The sequence below is a fragment of the Eurosta solidaginis genome, chromosome 1, assembly GCF_040869045.1.
Source record: "Eurosta solidaginis isolate ZX-2024a chromosome 1, ASM4086904v1, whole genome shotgun sequence".
Classification (NCBI taxonomy): Eukaryota; Metazoa; Arthropoda; class Insecta; order Diptera; family Tephritidae; genus Eurosta; species Eurosta solidaginis.
The window spans coordinates 296,854,824-296,881,050 of NC_090319.1; the positions used below are offsets into that span (position 1 = coordinate 296,854,824).

The 26,227-nt window shown below is 34.7% G+C and overlaps 1 protein-coding gene across 1 annotated transcript; it reads right to left on the minus strand.

The window, feature by feature from the left end:
- Positions 1 to 341: 341 nt before the first annotated feature.
- On the minus strand, positions 342 to 11,686 carry Mayo (mayo). Its single transcript, XM_067761160.1, has 2 exons — positions 9,893 to 11,686; positions 342 to 6,597 (listed from the first exon to the last, which is right to left on the minus strand). Exons 1-2 carry the CDS (start codon positions 11,520 to 11,522, stop codon positions 5,330 to 5,332), a joined length of 2,898 nt encoding a protein of 965 aa, XP_067617261.1. The 5' UTR covers positions 11,523 to 11,686; the 3' UTR covers positions 342 to 5,329.
- Positions 11,687 to 26,227: the final 14,541 nt, after the last annotated feature.

The following is a 26,227-nucleotide window of genomic DNA, read 5'->3' on the forward strand; positions in this document are numbered from 1 at the left end:
CTCCACCCAAATCGTGCTGGATCCGCCCCTGGGTATAGCGTTTTTATAAATTAGTGCTTACAGATAGAACCAAAGTTGACGAATTCGGAAAAAAAGGGGAAATATTCTTGATTGGGAAAATTCTCATGATTGTGATATGTTTTCCTAGTTTATGTGTTTACTGTTGGCAAAAACTAAAGCTCTTCTTATACGATCCAGACAGAAACCGAAATTTTGTATGCAGTTATTCTTAAATCTTCTGGATCTTCTAGAAATTGGTGTGACTTCCCAGGTATTTTCACATTTGTATATTTTGCAACACTGTGTAATACTTAGCCTTCCATGCTACAACAAAAACAAACTTCCTTTAAATATATTTTTATTAAATATTTCTTAAATCGGATTTTTCTGGAGGCTTAAATTTACCTATAACTTGATCATTTCATCCAAACAATTTTATTCAAAATAAAGGAAACAAAGCCCAAGCCTCATACATTAATTGTATCAAATATCATTTTAACCCGTTACTGCCGTGTGGATATTTAAATACCTGCAAAACATGCTTACCGAATAAGGGAGTTTCTTCAAAATCGTAAAAATATTGATTACAATTTTTCTCGGATATAGAAGGAAATATAAAATTATCTGACTTTATTTGAAACAACTCGAAATTCTGTTTGAAAAGGAATGAGGTGTTTTTAAAAGTGAAATTCAAAATCACAATTAAAAGTTAAGTTTGAAAATAAAGAAAATCTGGAAACTACATTGCAAACTTAATTTACAAATAGCTGGTGACAGTTGGTCATATCTGTACATGTGAAGGTTGCTACCTCAGGTACACCGTAAGTTATACATCCGAATTTTCTACCAGTAATTTCTATAGTAAATCTTAGCTTCTATATAAATTTTCCAAAAAAAAAAAAAAAAAAAAAAAAAATAGTTGCATCACAGGCAGTAATGGATTAATAAAAAATTAGGATATTGAAAATAATTATTTTTTTTTTCTCTGTGAACCACTCTCATATATCAAATATATAATTCTACATATAAGTATGTTAAGAAATCTTTAATATTCGCTCTAAACTCTTGAGCTTGGCAAAGAACTTTCTGATAGTATCCCTTTAGATCGTCATACTTGTCAGAAAATATCTATAGATATATATTGGTAATTGGTAATATTGGGCTAATATATTTAGAGGACTATTTCGATATCTACACAAATACTTTGATTGAAGTTGCGAGAAAAAGCAATTATGTTTTTTTTTGTTTTTGAACGCTCTAGCATTCGTCAAAATACAAAATATATATAGATTTCCATGATTTCCATGCTTCTTAGACCAGAATTTCTCTGGCTAGTAAAATCAACAAGTTAAGTTTTTTGTTCTTGAATCAACAGACATTCGTTAAAACGTATGGCATTATGGTTAATTTAAACGAGTTTTTTTGTCATGAGAATAAATTTGTTGAGACCTTTCAGGAGAACAAAGAAAAATTCTGTAACAATGACAGATTCACAATCAGTTATGCTGGTTTTAATGGAAAAAAAACTTAACTTCATTGGTGATTTCACCAGCTAGTAACTTTCAATATTATGCAAAAGTTTACACCAAAGAAACTTACGCTCACGGTGGTATTTACTTTGTTCTTATGATCATAGCTAAAATCTTTGTCATATCAACAGCATTCACTGTTATTCTGAGGTTAACAAAAATCTGTTATTTTAACAGTTCTCATTGATATTTTTATGATTTTTATGATCATGCTTTCAGCTTAAAATAAGATTATATCCCTTAAACTATATACAAATGCTCTTAAAACTTATAGCAAATATGTACACATTTTTTCAATTAAAACTACATTAGACTGGGGCGATTTGTATGGCGTGCATTAAACTTATACCGCGCCGAGAAAGCTATGAATGATGTAAGGATAAAATGCATCTCGAGGTTGGTAAAAATATATTTTTTTACAATTGCTTTTTGAAATACATATCATATATCATATCATATTTCATGTAATAAAACTGAGTCATAATACTATGTAGTCGAAATATGGAAAATTGTACACGTTTTTTAGATATGCTTCAAATTTGTAAAAGCAAAAAATAAAAAGTGTTTCTATCGGAACTCGCCTATGGAAGCAGAGGTAGAGGGCGGCCCCCACTCCGTTGGAAGGACCAGGTGGAAAACGATTAAAACTCCCTTGGTGTGACCAATTGGCGCCGGTTGGCGGAGCGAAGGAGCAACTGGCGCGCCTTGTTGGACGGCCATAGCCGTTTAGACGGTTAAGCGCCAATTAAGTAAGTAAGTAAAAAATAAAAAGCAGTACTCTCTCTAAAAAATATTTGTTTAAAATTTAAGGTATTATTAATATTTCTTTAATTTATACTATCTGATAAGGCATGGAACTTAATGAGATATTATTGTATAGATCAATTACTAACAATACACATACTATTAGAACTTCATTTGCTCACTGAAACATTCGATTGCCTGCAATATTTTTATTGGACATAAAAGTTATATTTTCCTCGAATACAAAGTTGCTATGTTCATCAGCATATGGTTTTAACGACATATCTCTAGCTGAGAAGTAATAGGTCGTAATTCCACTTTTAACTCAAATGTACTTAATACCATTTTTAAACTTTAATTTGTTTCGTAATTGTATATCCATTAATCAGTGAAGTAAAGAGCTCACTTGTTCTGCTCTTTTCTCAAAGTGTACTTCTTGGACATGCGACCGTTTGCCTCTCAGCTACAAATATGATCTTGGACAATTCAAAAAAGAAAAAATTTAATAAAAATGCTTTTGAAGACCCTCAAATTTTATGTTAAGCCTACAGTAGCAATATTTTCCAAATTTCGTCAAATAAATTTTTAGTTTTATATATTTTTAATATTTCAAGAAAAAAATATCTATGAATTTTGTAATTACCACTATGTAAATAAGGCTCAAAAACTTTTTGGAAAAAATTCTTAAACTCCTAAAAATTTTACAAAAATTTCAAAATTTGTGTATGAAATTTTTTGATTTTTTTTGGACTTGCAGTTTTGTAGCGCAATTTATTTTAGTTAGAAAGTAAAAGTTTAAGATCTCAAAAAATTCAAAGTTTTCGTAAAATTTATTTTAGTTTTCGAATTTATTAAATTTTTTTGTATAGTTTCATTTACAAAATTCATAGGAGTCTCTCTCTTAAAATATCGGAAAAAAAAAACCAAGTAAGGAAAGCTAAGTTCGGGCGTAACCGAACATTACATACTCAGCTGAGGGCTTTGGAGACAAAATAAGGAAAATCACCATTTAGGAAAATGAACCTAGGGTAACCCTGGAATGTGTTTGTATGACATGTGTATCAAATGAAAGGTGTTAATGATTATTTAAAACGTATTGGGCCTTAGTTATATAGGTGGACACCTTTTCGAGATATCGCAATACGGGTGGATCAGGGGTGACTCTAGAATGTGTTTGTACGATATGGGTATCAAATTAAAAGTATTAATGACGGTTTTAAAAGGGAGTAGCCCTTAGTTGTATATGTGAAGGCATTTTCGAGATATCGACCAAAATGTGGACCAGGGTGACCCAGAACATCTTCTGTCGGGTACCGCTAATTTATTTATATATATCATACCACGAACAGTATTCCTGCCAAGATTCCAAGGGGTTTTGATTTCGCCTTGCAGAACTTTTTCTTCTACTTAATATGGTAGGTGTCACACACATTTTACAAAGTTTTTTCTAAAGTTATATTTTGCGTCAAAAAACCAATCCGATTACCATGTTTCATCTCTTTTTTCATATTTGGTACAGAATTATGGAATTATTTTCAGTTTTCGTAATTTTCTATATTGGAAAAGTGTGCGTGGTCATAGCCGGATTTCGGCCATATTTTATACCAGGATAAAGTGACTTCAGATAAGTACGTGAACTAAGTTTAGTTAAGATATATAGTTTTATGCGCAAGTTATCGTGTTAACGGCCGAGCGGAAGGACAGACGGTCGACTGTGTATAAAAACTGGGCGTGGCTTCAACCGATTTCGCCCATTTTCACAGAAAACAGTTATCGTCATAGAATCTATGTCCTACCGAATTTGACAAGAATTGGTAAATTTTTGTTCGACTTATGGCATTAAAAGTATTCTAGACGAATAAAATGAAAAAGGGCGGAGTTACGCCCATTTGGAAATTTTCTTTTATCTGTGTATTTTGTTGCACCATATCATTACTGGAGTCGAATTTTTACATGATTTGCTTTTATACTGTAAAGATATTAAATTTTCTGTTAAAATTTTACTTAAAACAAAAATTTTTCGATTTCGCTAATTTTTATTTAGCACACATATAGTAATAGGAGTAACGTGCCTACCAAATTTTATCATAATATCTTCAACGACTGCCAAATTACAGCTTGCAAAACTTTTATATTTCCTTCTTTTAAAAGTGGGCGGCACCACGCCCTTTGTCCAAAATTTTTCTAATTTTCTATTTTGCGTCACAAGGTCAACGCACCTACCAAGTTTGGTAATGAATTATCGCACTTTTTCGGTGTTTCGAAATTTTCGATATTGAAAAAGTGGGCGTGGTTGTAGTCCGATTTCGTTCATTTTAAATAGCGATCTGAGATGGGCACCCAGGAACTTGCATACCAAATTTCATCAAGATACCTCAAAATTTACTCAAGTTATCGTGTTTAAAGACGGACGGACATGGCTAAATGAATTTCTTTTTTCATCCAGATCATTTCGATATATAGAAGTCTATATCTATCTCGATTAGTTTATGCCGTTACGGATTACCGTTATGCGAACAAAGTTAATGTACTCTGTGAGCTCTGCTCAGCTGAGTATAAAAACATAAATTCAAGCATGACGTGGTTGAATGCGTTTGTAACACTTCAACTATCGTAGGAGTGCGGGTTCGAATCGCACTCCCGGGAGAAATGGCTTTGAAGAGATTTACGAGGTATAATCGAATCAGCTGTCGCCTTGTCCGTTCTGATGTCACGTTGTTTAAATTTTTCCTATATTATTAAATAAGTTAAAAAATAAAAATTAGTTTCCCGAAATTTCATACAAACATAAAATACTATTTTTTTTTGCTTGCAGCTGTATTTCACAATAGTTTTTTTTTTTTTTGTTAGTATAAAAAAAATAATCATCATATTCACGGCACGGCATGATTTGCAAAATCGCTCCAGTCTAATGTTCATATGTGCCTAAGTATTTAGATGTGTAAAAAGTAGACATAAATGCGTTCAATACGATAGGAAGTATTTACATACATAAGTACACATACACACATATGCTTCAAAGCTAGATCTCTTCAGTCTGTATCAAATATTCAGTTTCACCTCGTTATCTTTTGCTCTTCTCCTTTAACTTGATGCGGAGTATTTCCGTTTCCTTTTTCAACTCTGTGCTCTCTATTGAAAGTTTCGCGTGAACAACCGCCACTCTCCAATGCAGTTGTAGTTGTCATCGATTGCAGTTCTTTTGTACGTTTGTCAGTTTTCTTTTTACGTTGCGGATTTATTAAGGTCAACCAAGCATTACGTGGAGCTTCGTCCAACAGCACAAAATATATGAATAAAACAAATCCTTGCAGTGTTGCCGTTAAACAGAAAATATATGAAAATATTATACCAGCTTGCATATATGCAAACAAACCGAAGATCCATGAGATACCCAGCAAGAAGAAGAGCAACACCGATAATCGTATCTGCTTAACAATCATTTTCTTCTCACTACGATGCATCGCTTGATTTAACGTATGCGAAATGCTGTAGAAAACATAAATAAATATTGTGAAGTTAGCGATTACAACACTTGTAACTGGTAGCACCACACCCAGCGTAAGACCCAAACCGCTCGGATAGCATATGCCACTATTTGTTTGTAACTCATATTCGCTAGGTATGAACGATTTCGGATCCATGCAAGCCAATAAAATTGTAGGCAAAAGCGGTAAGCCCCATGCTAGTATTGCTGATTTGAAAATATAATGTTTGGGACGTTCGATACCGATAACTGTAACATAACGTTGAAATTGCAATACAGCTATGATTAGCATCCAAGCGAATAGTACCAAAATCGAATATTGCATAAAAGCTCCCAATAATATGCAATTTATATAGAGGCGATCTTCTACCAACTCGGCTGACATATCCTTAGTATTAATGAATAGGAATATCACCATTTGTAATGTAAGCGCCACGCAAAGATTAAGTAAAACTTTAGTCGAAGCAAGTGAACGCCAACTTTTAAATAATAGCCCAGTTATCCAAATACCCAGCAACCCAAGCAGCGATAGCGAGCAACCTATAAGCGATATAATATCTAAGGCGCGCAAATGTATAGGCGTTATGAGTACTTCATCGCTAAAATCGTTTTGTCTGTATGTACCGCCTAGCAGGAATGAAAATTGTGTTAAATGTTGTGTACGGCATTCGATTATAGTTTGTTTGAGCATATCTTTAATATCGGTTTTAACGCCATTATTCACCCAAGTTGAATAGTTCCAATAACCACAGCCGGTCCCGGCTTGTGCTATAAGTGATGGATCCATATATTCGTAACGATTACGTAAGAGGAAGGACAATGGCTCCGGGAATTGTTCTGTAATAGGAAATGAAACGAAGTGTCATTGTAATAAATGTTTAAGTACAGTGGTGTATAAAATGAAAAGCTATGCACATATGTACATGTGTATCTGATATGGAAATGTTGTTTATTAACTATAATCTAAAGCTCGTATATGTGGTATTGAGAGATACATCTGGAAATTTGCTCTGAATCGGCTTTAAGTATTATTCATCTCAAAGTTATGTCTGTCCGGATGTAAATCGCACCATGCACTTGTTTTTTAATACATTTGTTTTTTTTTTTCAACAATCTTGCCAATAAATGCTACTTTGGACTAAGTAGGCAATTGAAAAGTAAAGTCCTCTCTCGGCGAACGAAAATCATACTCTACAAGTCACTTATCGTACCCGTCCTGCTATATGGGGTAGAAGCATGGACCATGACATCAGCAAATGAAGCGGCTTTGGGAGTGTTCGAGAGAAAAGTTCTTCGAGAGATTTATGGACCTCTACGCGTTGGCGATGGCGAGTACCGAAGAAGATTTAATGATGAGCTGTACGAGCTATACGCAGACATCAACATAGTCCAGCGAATTAAAACGCAGCGGCTGCGCTGGCTAGGCCATGTTATGCGTATGAAAGATGATGCTCCGGCCAAGAAAGCGTTTCTATCGGAACCCGCCTATGGAAGCAGAGTTAGAGGGCGGCCCCCACTCCGTTGGAAGGACCAGGTCGAAAACGATTTAAACTCCCTTGGTGTGACCAATTGGCGCCAGTTGGCGGAGCGAAGGAGCGACTGGCGCGCCTTGTTGGGCGGCCATAACCGTTTAGACGGTTAATCGCCAATTAAGTAAGTAAGTAATACAGTATTGCTAAGCAATAATTGTGATAACATTTTTGCGGTCATAATCAACGATTATTACTATCAGAAGATTTTTTCTGTTATCAGTAGCCAAAAATTCATAGACTTCAAGAGTGCCTTCAAGACCGCTAAGTTATTGAAGAGAACAAAAAATTATACTAATGATGGCACAATGTCGAGACCGGTTTGTCTTCAAACCAAATTTGACTGGAAATCGTTCTAATATACACAAATTTTTGAGAAGTGTTAATTTTTCATGGCTTGTGGGCCTAAAACACCCAGTAAAGGTCATCATGTTCTTCTTATAACAATCCTTGGAAATGAGGAGTGATATCATGTAAGTAGTGCGTGGTAACCATAAAGCAAAATACTTTTAGGTCGCGAGCTTCTAATATACAGTGAGTAACTGAACAGTAAAGGCTCAAGAAGAGAAGAATTCCCACCATAATCAATATGGTGGTTGGTGCACAACATGTACAAACACCAGGTGCGTAAAAAGCGCAGACAGCGGGAAGCCCATCAAGAGAAGAATGGCGTCCTACAATCGGAGAGGCTCGATGCTACAAAGTCTAGCACCGAGGCTTAACAAGCCGGTTAGTGCATAAAGCATTTTCTCCTTCTACGTAACACAAAAAACAAAAAAAATATAGTAATAATTTTAATAATACTAACAACGCTCTTTTCCTCAGAATATGGTTCAGGAAAGGCGTATCGCAACACCTTTTTTTTCAAATCTCCCCACCTCAGTATATATATATTTACAGCCAAGCAGCAATTAAGGCAATAATTTCGCAAAGCACAACATCTAAAAGTGTGTTAGAGTGTAAGCAATCCCGGGAAAGAATCGGGACAAGGAGAAGCATACATCTATATTGGGTCCCAGGGCATATGGAAATAGATGGGAATGAAAAAGCGAATGAACTAGCTAAAAAGGGAGCATCCCTTGAAGCTTGCTCCATAGACGTTCCAATTAGATTGGGCCAGATTAACAGAAGACGAGAGGTGCACATCATCAACCAATCGGAAAAGGCGTAGGTACAAGCGTGGGGCTGTAAAAAGTGGAAGATTATATGCAGGTCTTACAACCTTAGACTAACAAAATTGCTTTTATCATTAAAAAGAGGACTATAAACTCATGACGGGTATTCTGACTTAACACTGACTTCTGGCGTCACATGCCTTTAAATTAGGCAGTGATAGCAGCTCTAGAAAGTGCGGGTTGGAGGAGGAAACGATCGAGCACCTTTTGTGCTCGTGCTCTGCGCTTGCCAGGCTAAGACTCCAGCTATTAGGGGTGTTACAGCTTTCAGAACTAGAAGCAGGAAGTGGCATGAGTCCCAGAAAGCTTCTGGTATTTGCCAAAAGGACGGAGTTATTTTACAACATAGATCCGGGTTTTAATAGGGTTTTTCAGTTTGGTAGTAAAATAAACTTCTGGTAACACTACGGACTCATTCAGTCTAAGTAAAGTCCTCATGGACTGGCCTGTTCAACCCAACCTAACCTCCACATCGCAGCTTAAAATTTATTTGATTTAAGTAGGTACATTTATTGATTGAGGGGTCTTGAAATAAAGCCTAGTTTAACTGAATTCTTCAATAGCGCATTTTAAAAAATTTAATCAGTCATACAAATTTTACACAGAAACCTAATAGAATTACAATTTTGCTTAATGAAATAATTCATTTTTTCTTTTCACACAGGTCCTTTTGCATTATTAACAAACATCTGTTTTCAGCCTCAAAAACTATATTATAATCTTTTTATTAGCATAATTATTATTTGCTGTTACTTTAAAAATACAAATTTGAGTTTTTCGGTTAATATTCTCTTTTTCGTAAATTATCAAAAATTTAAATTTATTTTCATCATATGGCTGAGTGGTTAAATGCAACTGCCTTTACACCAGTATGAAGTATGAATGTTGGAGATGCGAGTTCAATACTCAGCTCCCGAGAAGCTAGCTCAGTGAAATTCAGAAACATGTCCTAGTAAATATCGCCGTTTGTAAACTTTGCAATTTTTCTCTAATATCAATAACAAAGCCATTGTATAAAGCAATATGAGAGACTTGCTAATTAAATACATATTATTGCCATATGTTACACTGAAAATAAGATCCGAAACCGACTAGATTTTTCACTCGTTTGGGCATTCAATTAAGCAATGAAGAGATAATTTAATAAGAGAGTTTGAAATTGTATGTAGAGTGTATGTAGATTGAGTTCAATAATGGCTTTAATGTAGAAAATTTGACTAATTATTTCACTAAGCCCCAGTCTGAAATTGATATTAGCATATTCTCGAGTTGGCATTGGTGATATTGTAGCCTTTCACTTAGCTGTAGATATCCTGAAAACTATTTCACAGCCATATAGTTAGAGCCGAATGTCACAGGAGCTGTTTGTTTTTTTTTTTTTTTTTGTTTTTTTTTTGTTGACTAGTTATATTGCACAAGAACACCTACCTGTATATCCTGGTATAGAAATTGAAAGAATTTTGCTGAAAGGCTTTTTCGTTTGCACCAACGACGGATCAACAAAGAGAGCGTCATGTCCATAAACTTTAAACACAATCACCGGTTCTTTACCCTTCGCCAGCAACGCAGAGCGCACATGTTGCCACAGGCTCTCAGGTAAAAATCCTGCAACTTGTAAACCATCCTCCTGCGTGATCGCCGACACCGACTCATTCATATATATAAAACGATAACGAAAGTTTGCAACCGCTGCGTTGAAAAGTGAATGTGTCGTGCGCACATGTGATGACGATGCGCTTGCTGTTAGTCCCTGCATTGCAGTAGGCCCATTAGCTACGCTTAAGTGCTGTGTAGGCAATGGCGCATATACAGCAATGCCAGATATATTAGAGCAACTGGGATTTACAAAAAATACGCTAATATTGGTTGATATATGCGCGCGTACACCCAAATAACCCATTTTAATCTCTTCCACCGCTCTGGCGTAACTACTTGCTACATTATCAGTCGCAGCCGCACCTACGCTCGGTCGTGACACGATTGTGGTTGTTAATTTGCTGGCACAGCTTGTTGTTGGTACTTGACGCGCAGCTAGCTCATCCATATATTGTTCAAAAGTATCTAATATAGAATTGGTTGAATTCAAATCAGCCGATATGCGTAATACCTGATGATCGCTCGACATCAAACGATCACAAATTCTCACTACATCCACTGACAGCTCTGTATCCTTTGCTGCTGTAGAAACCTCTTGCAATATTTGTGATGCTAAATGTACATCGGCGGGTAAAAGTTTAAAGTTTATTTCCTTCAACATTCCATACAATTGTGAAGTCACTTGACCGCGCTTATGCACATCGCCCAACAATTGACGGTTTTCAAGTAAGCGCTCATGAAGCGCATTTAATTTGTCACTCAATATGCATTCGCGCGTTTGCCGCATACAAATAATGCGCGTCCAATTTCGTATATCTTCCCATTCGGCAGAGCGGCGTTGTGCATTGTAGCGGCATAGGCGCGTCAAAGGCAAGCCATTCGGTTTGAGGCAAACTTCGCGTAGACCTGCACGCTCGCCAATATGTGCCCGCTTCCAATAGTTGGTATTGGAATGTGTGCGATTTTCCACAATTAGATAATCGTGTTCGAAAACTTCCGGTTCGCAATATTTTGCATGCTTTGCGCTATGGTTGCGTACACTCTCTGTGCCATTATGGCGCTCTAAAGGTATGAACACATTACCATCGCCACTGCTACTATCCTGCGTTTCCTGACTGCTATCAGCAATATAAGCATGCGCGCTTGCAGTTGAATTTAAGACGACTACATCAATGAGTGAGGCCGCTGGTTTATCGTCACCATTGTAAGGTCTAAGCGTTACTATTGCTGCATTTGATGAGGTTGCAGTATTGGGTAACGCCTTCAAATTAAAGTCCACTGTAGAAGATGGTCTTATCACCGGTAACACTTTTTGGGCGTCAACGCGCTCGATATCATCTTCATCACTTTTAACATTTGTGTCAAAAGATCTTAGAAGTGCACTGGCAATTTTTGGTGTCGTCAGCGTTATAATGACAAATAATATTATTAATACTTTCAAATTCATTGCCAAAGAATGCATAGGTATAATTTTCTTTTCTCTTCAAACGCATAAACTGAATCACTTTGTTTGTATTTATGTACTTTTGTTTATTTGTTCGTTTATCGTTTTCTATTAATTGTACATTTTTCACGCAAATGTTCACCGCGCTTATAAAACCGACGTGCTCTGCTGCGCAAACTGAACTAAAATGCTTATTCAACTATGAGAATTTGCGATCGGCGCAATTTTTACTGCTCTTGCTGCTGTTTGACTCATGTACATTGATACACTCTAATGTTTTGTTTTAGTGTAAATACCTTTTTCCACCTGCCGCAACGTACAGGGTGTTCCCCATAGAATTTCTTTATACTTAGCTGTAATAGCCTCGTCAGAATGGATTTTGTTCGTGTTTATGTTTTTTGTTGCAGAAGCGAACATCTTCACAAACATGCAAGATGTTGCATTTGTAAATACAAGACTTAGCACATGAAAATTATTTCGACTTGCCCATTCATATACAAAATTTTTAGAGGCACTGTTATAAACATTCCCATATACAAGAAAAATATTTCTGACATATTTTGTCTCCTATTCATATGTTAAATACCGTTTTTAATTGTGAAAAACTTTGAAAAAGTAAATTGAGCCAAAACAAATATCAAACGAAAATTTCGATAATTTCTAGATAAGTGAACAATTGATAATTAATAAGAAAAAATCGCCGCTAGGTGGGGCAAGGATCGAGATATTCACAAACATCGTATTTGTGGTCCGATTTGACTCATATTTGGAACACATAATACATACAAGAATGGAAAGCGACCTATGAAAAAAATCGCCGCTAGGTGGCGCAAGGATTGAGGTATTCACAAAAATCGTATTTGTGATCCGATCTGGCTCATATTTGGAACACATAATACATACAAGAATAGAAAGCGACCTATGAAAAAAATCGCCGCTAGGTGGCGCAAGGATCGAGATATTCACAAAAGTCGTATTTGTGGTCCGATTTGGCTCATATTTGGAGCACATAATACATACAAGAATAGAAAGCGACCTATGATGTCCGATTTGGCTCATATTTGGAACAAATATTATATACAGTCCGGTAGAAGTGACATCAAAATATTTTTGAGTTGGAGGAGGGACAAGCATACGCGGCGCATAGTCGAGTAAAGCCTTTGCAAGGACTATGTATTGAGGACCTGGATTGTAACAAATTGTCAGGAAAGAGGGCTTGTAATAATAAGCCTTTAAATGAAATAAATAGAATGAGAAATAGTAGGCAATTAAATAAAGACTAAAAACTTGAAAATAAAATAATTAAAAAATGTAACGGGAACAGTTCCCACACCAGTTCAAAGCGTATAGCAAAGATAGATGGCGTATTAGTAATGGTTACCAATGCATTAGAAGTGCACCAATGAATAAAATAATTTAAAAAAAAAGTTAAGTTAAACGGTTTTATTGAAAACAATACTTAAGTGAAGTAATAATAATAATAAAAGCTAGAAAATAATTAGGTAGGTCCTAGGTACTGGTCATCACACTCCTCATCAATCTCGGGCGTTGATAAGACAATTAGATAAAAGCGTTGGACGCGTCAAATCACTATTGATAGTCATATATAAGACCAACTGAACCTTAATATGGTTATGCTAGGCCTAACATTTTTAGAAGTTTCACGCGCCCAACGCTTTTATTTAATTGTCTGATCAACGTCCTAGATTGATTAAGAGTGTGGTTACTAGTACCTAGGACCTACCTAATTATTTTCTAGCTTTTATTATTATTATTACTTCATGTAAGTATTGTTTTCAATAAAACCGTTTAACTTAAAATTTTTTTTTTAATTATTTTATTCATTGGTGCACTTCTAATGCATTGGTAAACATTACTAATACGCCATCTATCTTTGCTATACGCTTTGAACTGGTGTGGGAACTGTTCCCGTTACATTACCTTTTCTGTAGTTCCGAACTAGATACAAATTTCCACTTTACAACTATGTAGTTGATTTATTGTCATTCTTACGATAGTTCCCAAATAGCTAAAAAAAAGTTGTTATAGATCCAGTCCGTTCATCGGTACTAGTTCGATCGTTCCGAGCTACACCTACCACACCTAAGGTCCGGGGATCAACTCCCGGCCAAAGCAACAACACAAATTTAGAAACCATTTTTTTAATTATAAAACTTACTTGCCTTCCCAGTATCGTTCGGAGTCGGCGTAAGGCATGTAAAAAGCACAATTGGAAGAGAAGCTCGGCCTGAATTCTCGTCGGAGGTATATCGAACCTCGTGTTTATTTATTTATTATGAATTCACTCAAATATTAGATAGCTTTTTATATGTGGAATTTATGCCAAAATAAAGCCCTTTGTGGAACAACTTTCCTACCGTTTTGCTGCCCTATATGCTATGGGTTTTACGTAATGGAAAGGCTCTAAAGTATAAGGAAAGCAGCATTGCCATAATCGAAGCTATATATGGATCACCTTCTACTTTTTGTGTACCTCAAATAATTGCTCAGCGATCACGTAGCGATGTTTATGTTTGCATTACTTGCACCCTACCGCTCACAAACAATAGTACTGCGGTATTTCCAAAGGTTTTTTTTCAACGTTTCAAAAACTTACCTTCTTCTGTTTATCTAAGTGCGCTCTACAGAAGTTACATTGAGCATTTGCTTGCCCTGCTCAATACTCTCTGTGTACTAACTTTTGATATGTCAATTGTTTTTGGTAGTATTTCTTATCGCACAGAACTTGAGCAATTTTTTAACCATCTGTTGCGTCCTAACCTTCATAAACTGATAACAACTCGAGACTATTTTCAATTCTAAAGAAGCGCTTATCAACAGGGATTTCATTTTTAATTACTTATTCACGCAAATGTATTGGAAAAAATATTTTAATTTTTACTGGCGTTTATTTTTCAACTTTTTTATTTCAATGCAAAACAATAATATCTTATTTAATGTTATAGTCTGTGTTTCTACTCGGTATAATGTATTGATGGTCCGCCCACCTCAGATATAGTCACATGGCGCAATATGTATACCATTTATATTCTGAATTTTCATAGCAAACAATCACGAGCTCAAAATAAATGTAAACAAATATTTCCAAAATGTGGTTTCTTGCCAATGTATTCCAAATTGTTTGCTTTCAGAATTTTCATTGCACTAAATTCAGAGTTGGATATACGTGTTTAGCTACATTAGAGTCTATGATGATTCCCAACTGAATTTTTGCAACCTCCCGCCAATTTTAAATTTGAAATACAAATATTTGGAGACCTAGGTTAACAGATTTACTGCTTATGTGGTTATATTTTTAATACAATGTACAATAACAAGAATTATGGGGCTTATCAGAACCACTCATATATTTATAATTATGTGTAGGCTATGGGGTCTAATAGGCGCAAAGTGCAAGTAAAAACTATATCGTTTCTCCTGCACTCAATCGCCACGTTCACTCAATATATGTCAAGGGGATTGTGTTGAGGTACGGTATTAGCAGACATGAAACTTGTCAGCTGAATGCCTTAAATGCTGCTTTAATCGTTCCTTTATGCTTACCAAGTGCTACCAGCGAGGAATTGAGTCATTTTTTAAAGGTTTTTCTAGAAATAATGGATGCTCGTCTCACAAAGAGACTTAGCCTTTTCTATTGCTATCATGATACGTTTCTTTAAAATTCATTCCCGGATCTTGTAATCAGCTGCACACGATCAATCCTTCTTAAGATTTCATACCAGAAATGAAGTAATGTTATGAAACTAAAATTTAGTATATTTTGCAACAGAACTGTAGCTTCGCTTCTGGTGTTACTTGTGGTGTTAGTGTCCTCTGCTAATTGTTCGAAGTGTTCTACTATGTACATTCTCTAGCTCATCGGCGATAACGCTAACCGCTTGCATTCTGCCGCTCCAACGTGTGTGACAGTTTTTGTTAAAGCATTTTTTAATAATTTCCATAGTAACCTTGAACGCGAGAAAAAAGATATATGCTTTCAATTATTCCACAACCTGTCGCAAGGGTTCCGGATATATGCATGTACTTTTTAGTATAGAAAATTTTTTCCAGAAATCAATATTTTCCAGAAATCAGTTATAATAAAATTACAAATATCCAAGAAGCTCTGCTTTGCGGACATTTGGCTCACCCTGTGAGTAGCGCCCGGGGCAAGATGCCCCCTTTCCCCCCTCACTGGGTCACTACATCTATATATATCCTTCTAGGAAATTGAACGATTTGCACAAACGGTCTTTTAAGAAAGACTTTTTTTTTTTGCTCACCTTAATATACATGCATATTTATTTGTGGTTTTTGTAAACAAATAAGCAAATATATTCAATTGAAATTTAGTTAATATCTTAACCGAGTGGCGGATGTGAAAAAAATGTGTCGAGGGTGAAAAATAAACAAACTATTTGAACGTTGTTGAGCAAACTGAGAGCTTTATTACGACGATTGAATGAGTGTTGCTAATGCTCTAACCTTACATCAAGTTGAAGAATGCTCAAACAAAAAGCATGACCAATTGTTTATTGCAAACAGCATAATTACTCCCTTCCCCCTATAAGTCTTATACAAGTACATTTAAGGCTAGCTTCTATTCCAGGTTGTGCCGTGCTCTTATAATTATCCTAATATGTATCTTTCTTCTGTATGTGTGTTTGTGACTGACTGAATGACTTTACCGATTTTGATGAAATTTTCTATGTGTATTCAAGGGGACCTGAGGATGTTTTGGGTTCACAACTTGGTCTGGGAAGTAGACCAGAGGCCGACCCATTCAACCCAAAAAATCTTATTTATGCTGTGATTCGCTTGAAATTTGGTACATGCATAACTCTTTGACAAAGAAGTTATTTGTGAAAGTTTTCATTTCGGTTGGTGAATTGGAAGTCAATTTTTCTAAATAAAAATGTGTACGATGTGATTTGCTTGCAATTTGGTACTTCCATAACTGGCTCGTTATTTGAGATACTTTTATTTCGGCGAATTGGACCAATATGTAACCTATATCTACATCAGTAGTCGGCGTGCCATAGCCCCCCTGCAAAAAATCGTGCGAAAAATCCCTTTAGAGAGCGGTCTGGGATTGATATCTTTTGTCCACATTGGGGTATATTCTATCCCCTATGATCCATTTTGGGTATATTTGGCATCTGTCAGTTTGAAATTTATGTATCCCATTGAAAAAAACAATAAAAAACAAACATCAACGAAATGAATAAAATAAAAAATTAAATATGATTGAATAGCATTATATAAGAAAAATGCGGAGTTCTATACCGAACCTAAAATACTAGGACTATAAGTTCCATTATCGTAATATTTGTTTCGTTTTTATTATTCTACAACACCAATACGAAAAAAATTTAAAATATTGTATTAGAGTTTAAGAAATTATAAAAATCCGTATAAAAATTCCACACGGGCAGAAAACGCAATTGTCCGACAGTACCCATAAGCGAAGAGAAGATACTTGTGTGACTCTGGCTGTAGAGGCACGAAGAAAATATGTCTGACACTACCCGTATGGATACAAAATGGGCCTGCCGGACACTTCCCATAGGGGTACAGAGAGGAAGTGTCGAACAGTACAGAAAAGATCTGTCCGATAGTACCCGCAGTGGTAAAAAGAGGGCCCGTCGAACAGTACCCAAAATGCACAAAGAGGAAGTGTCGAACATTAAAAAAGGATTTGTTCGACAGTACACGTAGGGGTATAAAGAAGACCAGACCGACACTACCCGTTCAGGCATAAACAGGTACAATTTGTCTCTCCATAGACCTTGCTCAAATGAAAGGGACCACTCCAAACCATATTAAGAGATCAGAACTGGCTAAAGTCGCATATACTTTGTGATTCAACCCGGATTCATCCTAGACTAGTCGCATTTTTTGCAGGGCTATTTGAGCCAGATTTGAATTTAATTTGACGTTCTCAACGTTAATAAACGAAACGAAATGACTTTGTTTCGTTTTCTGCCGTATCAAAACGAAATCAAATCGTTTATGTTGATTATTAATTTCAAACTATGCTGGCAAAGCTGTTTGATGGCGGAGTTATTAAAGGTGAAAGCATTAGCCAAGCTGATTGCAAATTTTCTCATGAATTTTGACAGTACGAACTTTTCTCAGAGTATTTTGGACATTACCATAAACGATTTGATTTCATTTTGATACGGCAGAAAACGAAACAAAATCATTTCGTTAATTTGACGTTCTTAACGTTAATAAACGAAACGAAATGACTTTGTTTCGTTTATTAACGTTAATTATCGTAACGAAATGATATCGGTTCGTTGGTTAGGCATGCCTGGAATAAACATTGCGCACGGCTGTCGCACAAATGTTAAGATACCTTGTAAGAAATGAGGGAAACGCAATTGTTATGACAGATGTAATTAACTAATGGTTAAAACATATTAAGGGTGGATTTTTACCTTTTTAGATTTGTTCTAGGTTTTCAATATGAATTTTTTATTCTTTCAACCAAAGTTTTAGCAGTCCATGCTCGACTCACTTTTTTCTGAGCCAAAAACAAAAAAAAAAAAAATTGAAATTAATATAGAATATTTAAAGTAAATTAGCAAAATTGTTCACAAATTAATTTAAGTCAGCATATATTTTTTACACATTCTGCACTTTTCTGGTTGCAGCAATATATATTTTTAGTTTCAGAGACATGATATTTTAAGCGAGTGATCACCACTATTTTTTGCGCTACTTTTCCGTGCCAAACCACCCACGTTTCACAGGAATTTACTTGTAAAAATATCGGTTACCCTTCGAAGCGACTAAAAATTGATGAATTAATGGACTTGGGAATATTTCAAACTATCTCTGAATAAAAAATCAAACTTTCCAAAAAGTTTGAAAACTACGCGTTAACTTGCAAATTTAATTTCGTGCTGGGATGATCATGCTGTCGCTCCCACTCATACATTTACATTTAAATTTTTGCCGACCACTGCTCCACATACAAAGAAATTCTAACAGGTCGATGTTTGTAAATTGAAGATATTTCAGAAAAATTTATTGAAGGGATTCCGTATTGGAGCCTCTGAACGCAAATAAACAGTTTATAAAATTGTTGTCTACCTCTGCACATGCCCTATCCATTACAAGCTTAAATAGGCTTATATTCATTCTTTATCAAATAAACAAGTAAGTTTAAAGTACAAATCGCCTTAGTTCGAACCGCGGTCAAAGCAACATCAAAAATTTAGAAAATTTAGAATTTCTTTCAATATGAAAAACATTTTTCTAAGCGGGGTTAAAAGCTTCTCATTGAAAACTCAGCTGCCTTCCAGATGCCATTCGGAGGCGGCATAGAACAGATAGGTCCCGTCTCACCCATTTGTAGAAAAAATAAAAAGGAGCACGACGCATATTGAAAAAGAAGCTCGGTGTAAAATATCTTGGGTAGAAATCACTTTTTTTTATTTAATAAATTTTGAAATTTTTTTTTTAATTTGTCTGAAATTGGGATGCTAAGTCATTCACTCATGGTTCAACTATATGTTTGGCTCATCTGTACAGCAACAAATTATGTCTGTTCAAATTGTCAAAATCTGTGTATTGGTATTAGGCGAATGGAATGAAATGAAAACATAAAAGATAGCAGTTTTTTTGTGTGTAAGAAAATGCTGTCAATGTGTTGGTTTCATTTTGAGTTTGCCATCTCCTTTTTACAATCCCATTGACCATGCAATGATAAAAATAAAATCAGCTGATGAGATGAGCCAACCATATAATTCAGCCATGTCATTCACTTATACTGGCATATGATTTCGAAGTAAATTACATTTTTTTTAGCTGTTAGCTTCGTATCATATATCCACAGTATGACAGTATACAAAAATTCAACATTATCAGTGATTTCCGATAGATGGCTCAACACTGGTTATACATGGTTAGTGAGAGGAATAGAAGTAGCAATGTTTTAGTCAAACCCACCACCGCTCTGTAGCCGTATGGTTAGTTCAGCGTACCTAAAGTGCACTGATGATGATAGCTTAGCAAACTTCAAATAGAGTATGTCTGTGCAGCTATGGCAGGTCTTCTAAAAAATATTCTATCTTCTATTCCAAAAATAACAAATAACTTTTCAATTATAGAAAAATTAAGAAAAAAAAAACAATAATTATTAAAAAAATTATTGTTCTGGCGGTGAGTTCGAATCGAACCTTGTAACCACCTTTATGTCAACCCTCCGAATTGCGGTGAATATCTTAGCGTTGTCGTCTGGCCAGACGAAATTATACAATTTGAACTTTATCCACAAGTATTTGAATTTTTATTTAAATTTTGAAAAAAAAAAACTCATCGCACTCTGTCATAAGTTTGAATTTTTATTGCTAAATTTTATAGGCTTAAAAATATGTTCGTCTAGTCAGATGACAACGCTAAAAAATGACATAATCAAATTTGGTACAAAAAAAAAAAAATTTTTTTAAAATCTACAATTATCGCACACTGTGAGTACCCAGAAATAAGTTTGAATTTTTATTGATACATTTTGAAATGAATACAAACTATGAGATCTTATATGCTATGTTCGTCTAGCCAGACGACAACGCTAAAATGTGACATAATCAACTTTGGTACAAAAAACAGATAAAATAAAAAGAAAAAATATCGATTTCGGAATTATTATAAAGACGGCCTCTAAACTTAAAAAGTCACTAAAGCTTTTCATGATCGGGTGGGTAACAGTAAAGTTATTCACGAAAATAAAGCCTTCTCGTCTGGCCAGACGGAGGATTAAAACATTTCAAATTACTAGATTAAAAGAAATTATTTAAAACTGTAGTCAAAGTCGAGTGAAAATGTCGCAACTGTCACTTTGGAATGCCTCGTATGTAAAGCATCTCAGCCTTTCAGCATCAGCATAAAATCATATGTTCCTTCAATATGTACGAAAAATGTAGAAGTACCCGGTTAATTTTGACTACTCCTCCAATGATGGATTTATAGGATTTTAAATTGGTTATATTTGGAATTTGTTAATCAACAGCTGGCGGCCACCGTGGTGTGATGATAGCGTGCTCCGCATACCACACGGAAGGTCCTGGCAAGTTCAGGGAAAGTCACATCAAAAATTTAGAAACAAGTGTTTTCAGTTGGAAGAAAATCTCTCTTAACGGGGCCACCACTCGGCAGTGCTTCAGCAAACACTCCAAGCCTTGCATATTCCGTTCAGAGTCGACATAAACCTTGTGGGTTCCATCATATCGATTTGTAGGCAAATATAAAAAGCAGCACCGTTGCAAATTGGAAGAAAAGGTTGACAGGTATTTATTTATTTTTTTATATTTACTTTTATAGGTGTTTTATTATAAGTACCTATGTCGAATTGAAAATCTTATTAGTTAAGCGTAAAATTTGCACACACATCTACGTATGTAAATATTGTAGAAAAAGTTAAAATTGAAGTAATAAGTAATAAATTATTTACAATTATAAATATTTTATCTCTATTAAATTTGTATCAACAACACAAAATTCGTGAAACAAGAACAAAGTTTTATTTATTTTTATATTTTTTACTTACATACATATGTATGTATGTATAACGGTAGATTTTGAACATGCCGCATAAAGCATTCCTTGTTTGCGAATTCTATGATTGATGCCCATCATGCACAAACAAAAACTGTAATTATTAAATTTCTGAGATTTCCATGTAAAAAAAAGCACGTGCAAATAACGACTAGTCAAACTCATACGTTATGCACATATTTACTACATTTTATTAATACTTCATTTTATGTACATGAATATTTATGTATTTACAACATTTGGCGGTTTGATTCATATATGATTATTCACTTGCAGGTTGCCAACTTACCTACAAACTTACATTATTACAGTAACAATAAAATCACATCAAAACAAGTAAGGACGGGACTCTCTTCGGCTTCATACCTTTCATGAATGGGGCTCAACAATAATCTTATCCCGTTCGAAATCTCCAAATAATCGGATGTATAAATTAAAAAGCCCTCTTATCTGAACTATCGGTTGTATGGGATATATATTATATATAGCTCAGATCGAAATGATTTTTACAGGAAATCTTCTATGATATATTAAATTTATATATCTAAGTCTCACGTTTTTATATTGGAAACTAAGGGAGAAATGGCCAAAAATCTTTCTATCTGAACGATCGGTTGTATGGGATAGGTATATACTATATACAAATAGCTCCGCTCAAAGTGATTTTTTCAGGATATCTTCTATGATATATTAGAATATATATCACCGAGTTTCACGTTTATACTTTCTAAATTGCGGCAGGAATGACCAAAATCGTCTTATCTGAACGATCGGTTGTATGGGAGATATATGTTATAGTGGTCCGATCTTACCGGATCCGACAAATGTCTAATATAATACAAAAATACATCCTTGTGCCAAATTTCATTGAGCTATATCTAGGTTTAGGGACTAGTTTGCGTTCAAACAGCCAGACGGAGGGACAGACGGATATGGCTATATCAACTTAGTTCGTCGCTCAGATCAATTCGCCATACTTAATGGTGAGCATATATTGCTCAACGTTACAAACATCGGACCAAAGTTAATATACAAATTCATGTTCATGAAAGGTATAAAAAGTTTACACCCTACATAAGCCTTGTTAATTTTATCAAAAGGCATATAAAATAGGGTTTTTACCTTGTAGAGATTTCAGTTTGGTTCTGCACTATCCATGTATTTTATTAGCTGTCCAGAGCCAAGATTTTCCCAGTATTGATAAAAAGTTGAAAAAGAGCAGACCCAGAAATGAAACGTGGAAAGTTCTTCTCTTATCCTACATCTGTACAAATAACGTGGCATTCGTTATAATATCTTAAACAATTTTGTGCTGGTTTCATAAATTTTTTTTATGCATAGTTTGTAAATATAGATTTAAGATAAAGATATAGCAGCGAACAAGAAAATAGCAGTGGCAATGTTTATCGAATTTAGTCAATTAAATTCATCTTTTTTTATTTTCGATTGTGATATAATTGAATTTTAACTCAAACTATCTAAACCAATCCCAAAAAAGCACCTTCAAAAAAAATTCGAAAATTTGGGACAGTATTACGAACATTTCGAACTTATTATTTAAAGTTTAATGAATTTTTTATCAGTTTGCATTTTTGTAAGCAATCAATTTCAGTAAAACAAAAAAAAAGTTTAGAAGGTAAAAAAAGGTAAACGGTCTCGCAAAATGTGTATTGATATTGGAGAAATTTTTTTTTTACGAGTGCGGCATATTTTCTGTAACGGCATTTTACTGTAACGAACTTTGCGAATTCTTGATTTTTCCGCACCTCCTGTTAAAGTATGAATTGCTGAACTGTCGAGTAAATACCTCAAATATGCAGTATAGCAAAATGTTCTTAATTGACACTACTTTGGTTGTAGTACGCCACAATTAGATAAATCACGTACTTCACGGAAAACTTGTTAAAATCACACTGACTTATTTTTCCTCAGCTATCGCTGCTTTTATAGTCTCGGTTACCCCGTTCGTCTATTTCTCCAAGGGTCCAGACCTTTCGAAAACAGCCGTCTCGAACACCTTTTGTTAATTTATCGTTGCTGTATCAAATAGGTGGTTATTTATACATGTGTATGTGCGAGTAATGTCTTATTCGCTCTTAGCTGATTACAACTATGTGTGACTATTTCGCTCTTAGCTTTGCTATTTTCATAAATGTGCGGCTGAATGCTTTGTTGCTCTCATTTTTCTATAGCAACGTATCGAGCTGCTAATATTCGCCACAATACGAAGGGCGAAAAATTTTAATTTTCATATGATCTTTTGAGATAATCTGAAAACAGATTTCGGAAAAAAACTTTTTAGAAATTAATACAAGTTTTGAGAGACCTGAACCTTTTTCTTGGTTAGACTAAAATTTGTTGGATCGCGGGTTCGAATCGTGCTCAAGGCCTAACAATAATTATTTTATCATACAATAATAATGATAAAATAATTATTGTAGGCCTTGAGCTCGATTCGAACCCGCGATCTTACAAATCAGTAGGCCGATATAACAACAAAAATTAGAATTTGTTGGGTTTAAAAAGTGCATATTTAAAAAAAATTCAGAACAATCCAATTAATAAGTTCGAAATTTTCTAGAAGCTTTCTCGCAATTTCGAATTTCGTCAAAAGCATTTTTGAGATTGATTTGCATAGTATTACCTACAATATTTATAGAAATGTTTTTTTTTTTTTTTAATTATAAAAAAGAAAAAATGGAGAATTTAATGACGGTTGCATCTGCCATTTTCGTGTTCGCTGCTATTCATTCTTGTAGATATAAATAAAGGTTATAAAAATTCTAAATGTATCACGTTGCGCTAACGCCACACGCCAATCCGTTGCCGCAACGCAAAAGCAAAGAAATTATTTATTAAGTTAACAAAGTTCTGGATAAAAAAAATATATTGTATTTTTAAATAAAACGTAAATATTTAGTATTTTAAAGCATTTCACGACGTTTGGAGGGTAACAAGTCGAAAATTCGACTTCATATATTTACACTATTAAAAGCTTGAGTCTAAATCTGAAACCTTTTGTACGACATATGTATGTGAACAAACCAAATTTCGTTTATAGTTTAAATTATTCCGGTTCTTTGAAAATAAGTGCACAGAAAGAACATGGTTTAGATTTTAAAGCAGAGAAGTATTCTCTTTTCTTCCTCACTTTTTCTATTCGAATTTCTCTGGATCAAAGTCGAGTGCCTTACCCATTTAGGTTTCATAATTATATAATGAAACGCTTTACAACACTTAAAATGTGGTTTGACAAAATTGTGTGAGAAAGGGCCTATAAAATTCAGCACTTTTGAGCAAAGAGCTTAATCATGGTAGTTTTATCTTAAAACTAGAAGAGTACAAAAGTTTCTGTTTTTAGACCTTTTACTTTTTTAAAATTTTTTCGGGAGCAATTCAAAGATTAAAGACTTAGAGTTGAGTTAAACTTAAACAAAATAAAATAAAAAAATCGGTGTAGTTATTTGAAATGTTTAAAATCTAGTACAAAAAAGTTTGAAGAATTGCTTACCTATATATGATTTAAAATTCAAGCTAACACCTAACACAAATCGGTTGCTTGTCTATACCTCGGTGATATCACATCTATAACATACCGATAACTTTTAACAACTCTACCACGTACATTGGTTCCATATTACGCCGCTGTCTAATGACTTCACTTACGCTTACGTTAAGCATTCCCGTATAAGGCACGTCAATCCCACACACTATACCTTCACTATCATTCTGTATGCCCCCATATAGCATGTCTTTTCCAAAGGCTACGTTTACGCTTAAACGCTTACATACTGAATTCTCCCATACCGTGAGCAAAGATGTCTACACAACAAAAATACCTATCCAGTCCAAATTTTGAATTTTTTGAAATAAGAACTCCTCGTTGGATTTCTAGGGTAAACTTATTTTCGGAAGAAGACGAAGACCACCAGGGTATCGAACTTATATCTGCTAGCAGGGACGTAATTGCCAGATACATGCCAATTTTTTTTATTGACAGAAAGTATTTCAATTGGCTTTCATTGCGTCAGTCATCTTTGGAATCTTCTGTCATTCATGTCTGGTAACATTTTTAGACAATAGCTCTGTTTTTTTTTTTAAATCTATATATATTATTAAACTATTATATGAACTGCTAAGTGCACAACTTGATCTACACTTATGAAATTGTTGGGCATAAAATTAGTACAAAAAGTCCCATTAGTTATTCCTTACTTTCAATTTTGGTATGCACTATACAATATAAGTGAGAAGGTTTGCTTCTCTGCTATTTCTAAAAACACTACTATTTTAATTGGCAAACCGCCTTTTTAGTTGCAAATGTAGATGTATATACATGTAAAAATAGACTAATATTATTATCAGTCAACAACTTCAGCTCCTCACACTCACGTCGCTAGGAATTTTTTTTACGCAGCGTGGCTATTTAGGCAGCATCTCTTATGATGCCTACATTGATGGTTCATAGTGATTGAGAAATAGCTGCGGATTGCTCTCAGTGAACAGCTCTAAGGGCCAAAGGAGTTACCATCAGCTGTGTGTTTCTTGACCAACATTTTGACGGCAAGCTTTCCTTGTGGAAATGTGGATACCACCAATGCACTAACAAAAATGGACAAAAATTTCATAAGCTACTACTACACCTTTTTAATTTTTTCAGCTCTTACTTAGTGTGATATAATTAGCTAATTGTATTGAAGAAATTATTTAATGAGTTGTTTATATACCTCTATTTTGTGGCTTACAAATACACTTCACTAACAACTGCTTTTCTTTAGCTGATTTGCTAAAAATGCTTGTTTGAATATCACATAAAGTTTTAAATATCAAATAGTGGCTACATTAAAAACTTTAGAGCAACTACTTGATTGCGGCTATTAACTTAAGTGGATCGCTTATGTAAACAAATAAGGCAATGAGCAATTTGCATTATACCTAAGAACATAAGATGAGCAGATGCGTGAGAACAAATTTACAATAGAACAAGTAAAGGTGTCTAAGTTCCGGTGTAACCGAATATTATATACTCAGTGGGAGCTTCAATTGCACATTTCATTTCAGGTAAATTACTTTTCTACATAACGCGTGGCACCGCCCGTTTAAAAAAATGTCTCCCCACTTCCTCTTACAATAAAACTTGATAAGTGAAATATCATTGA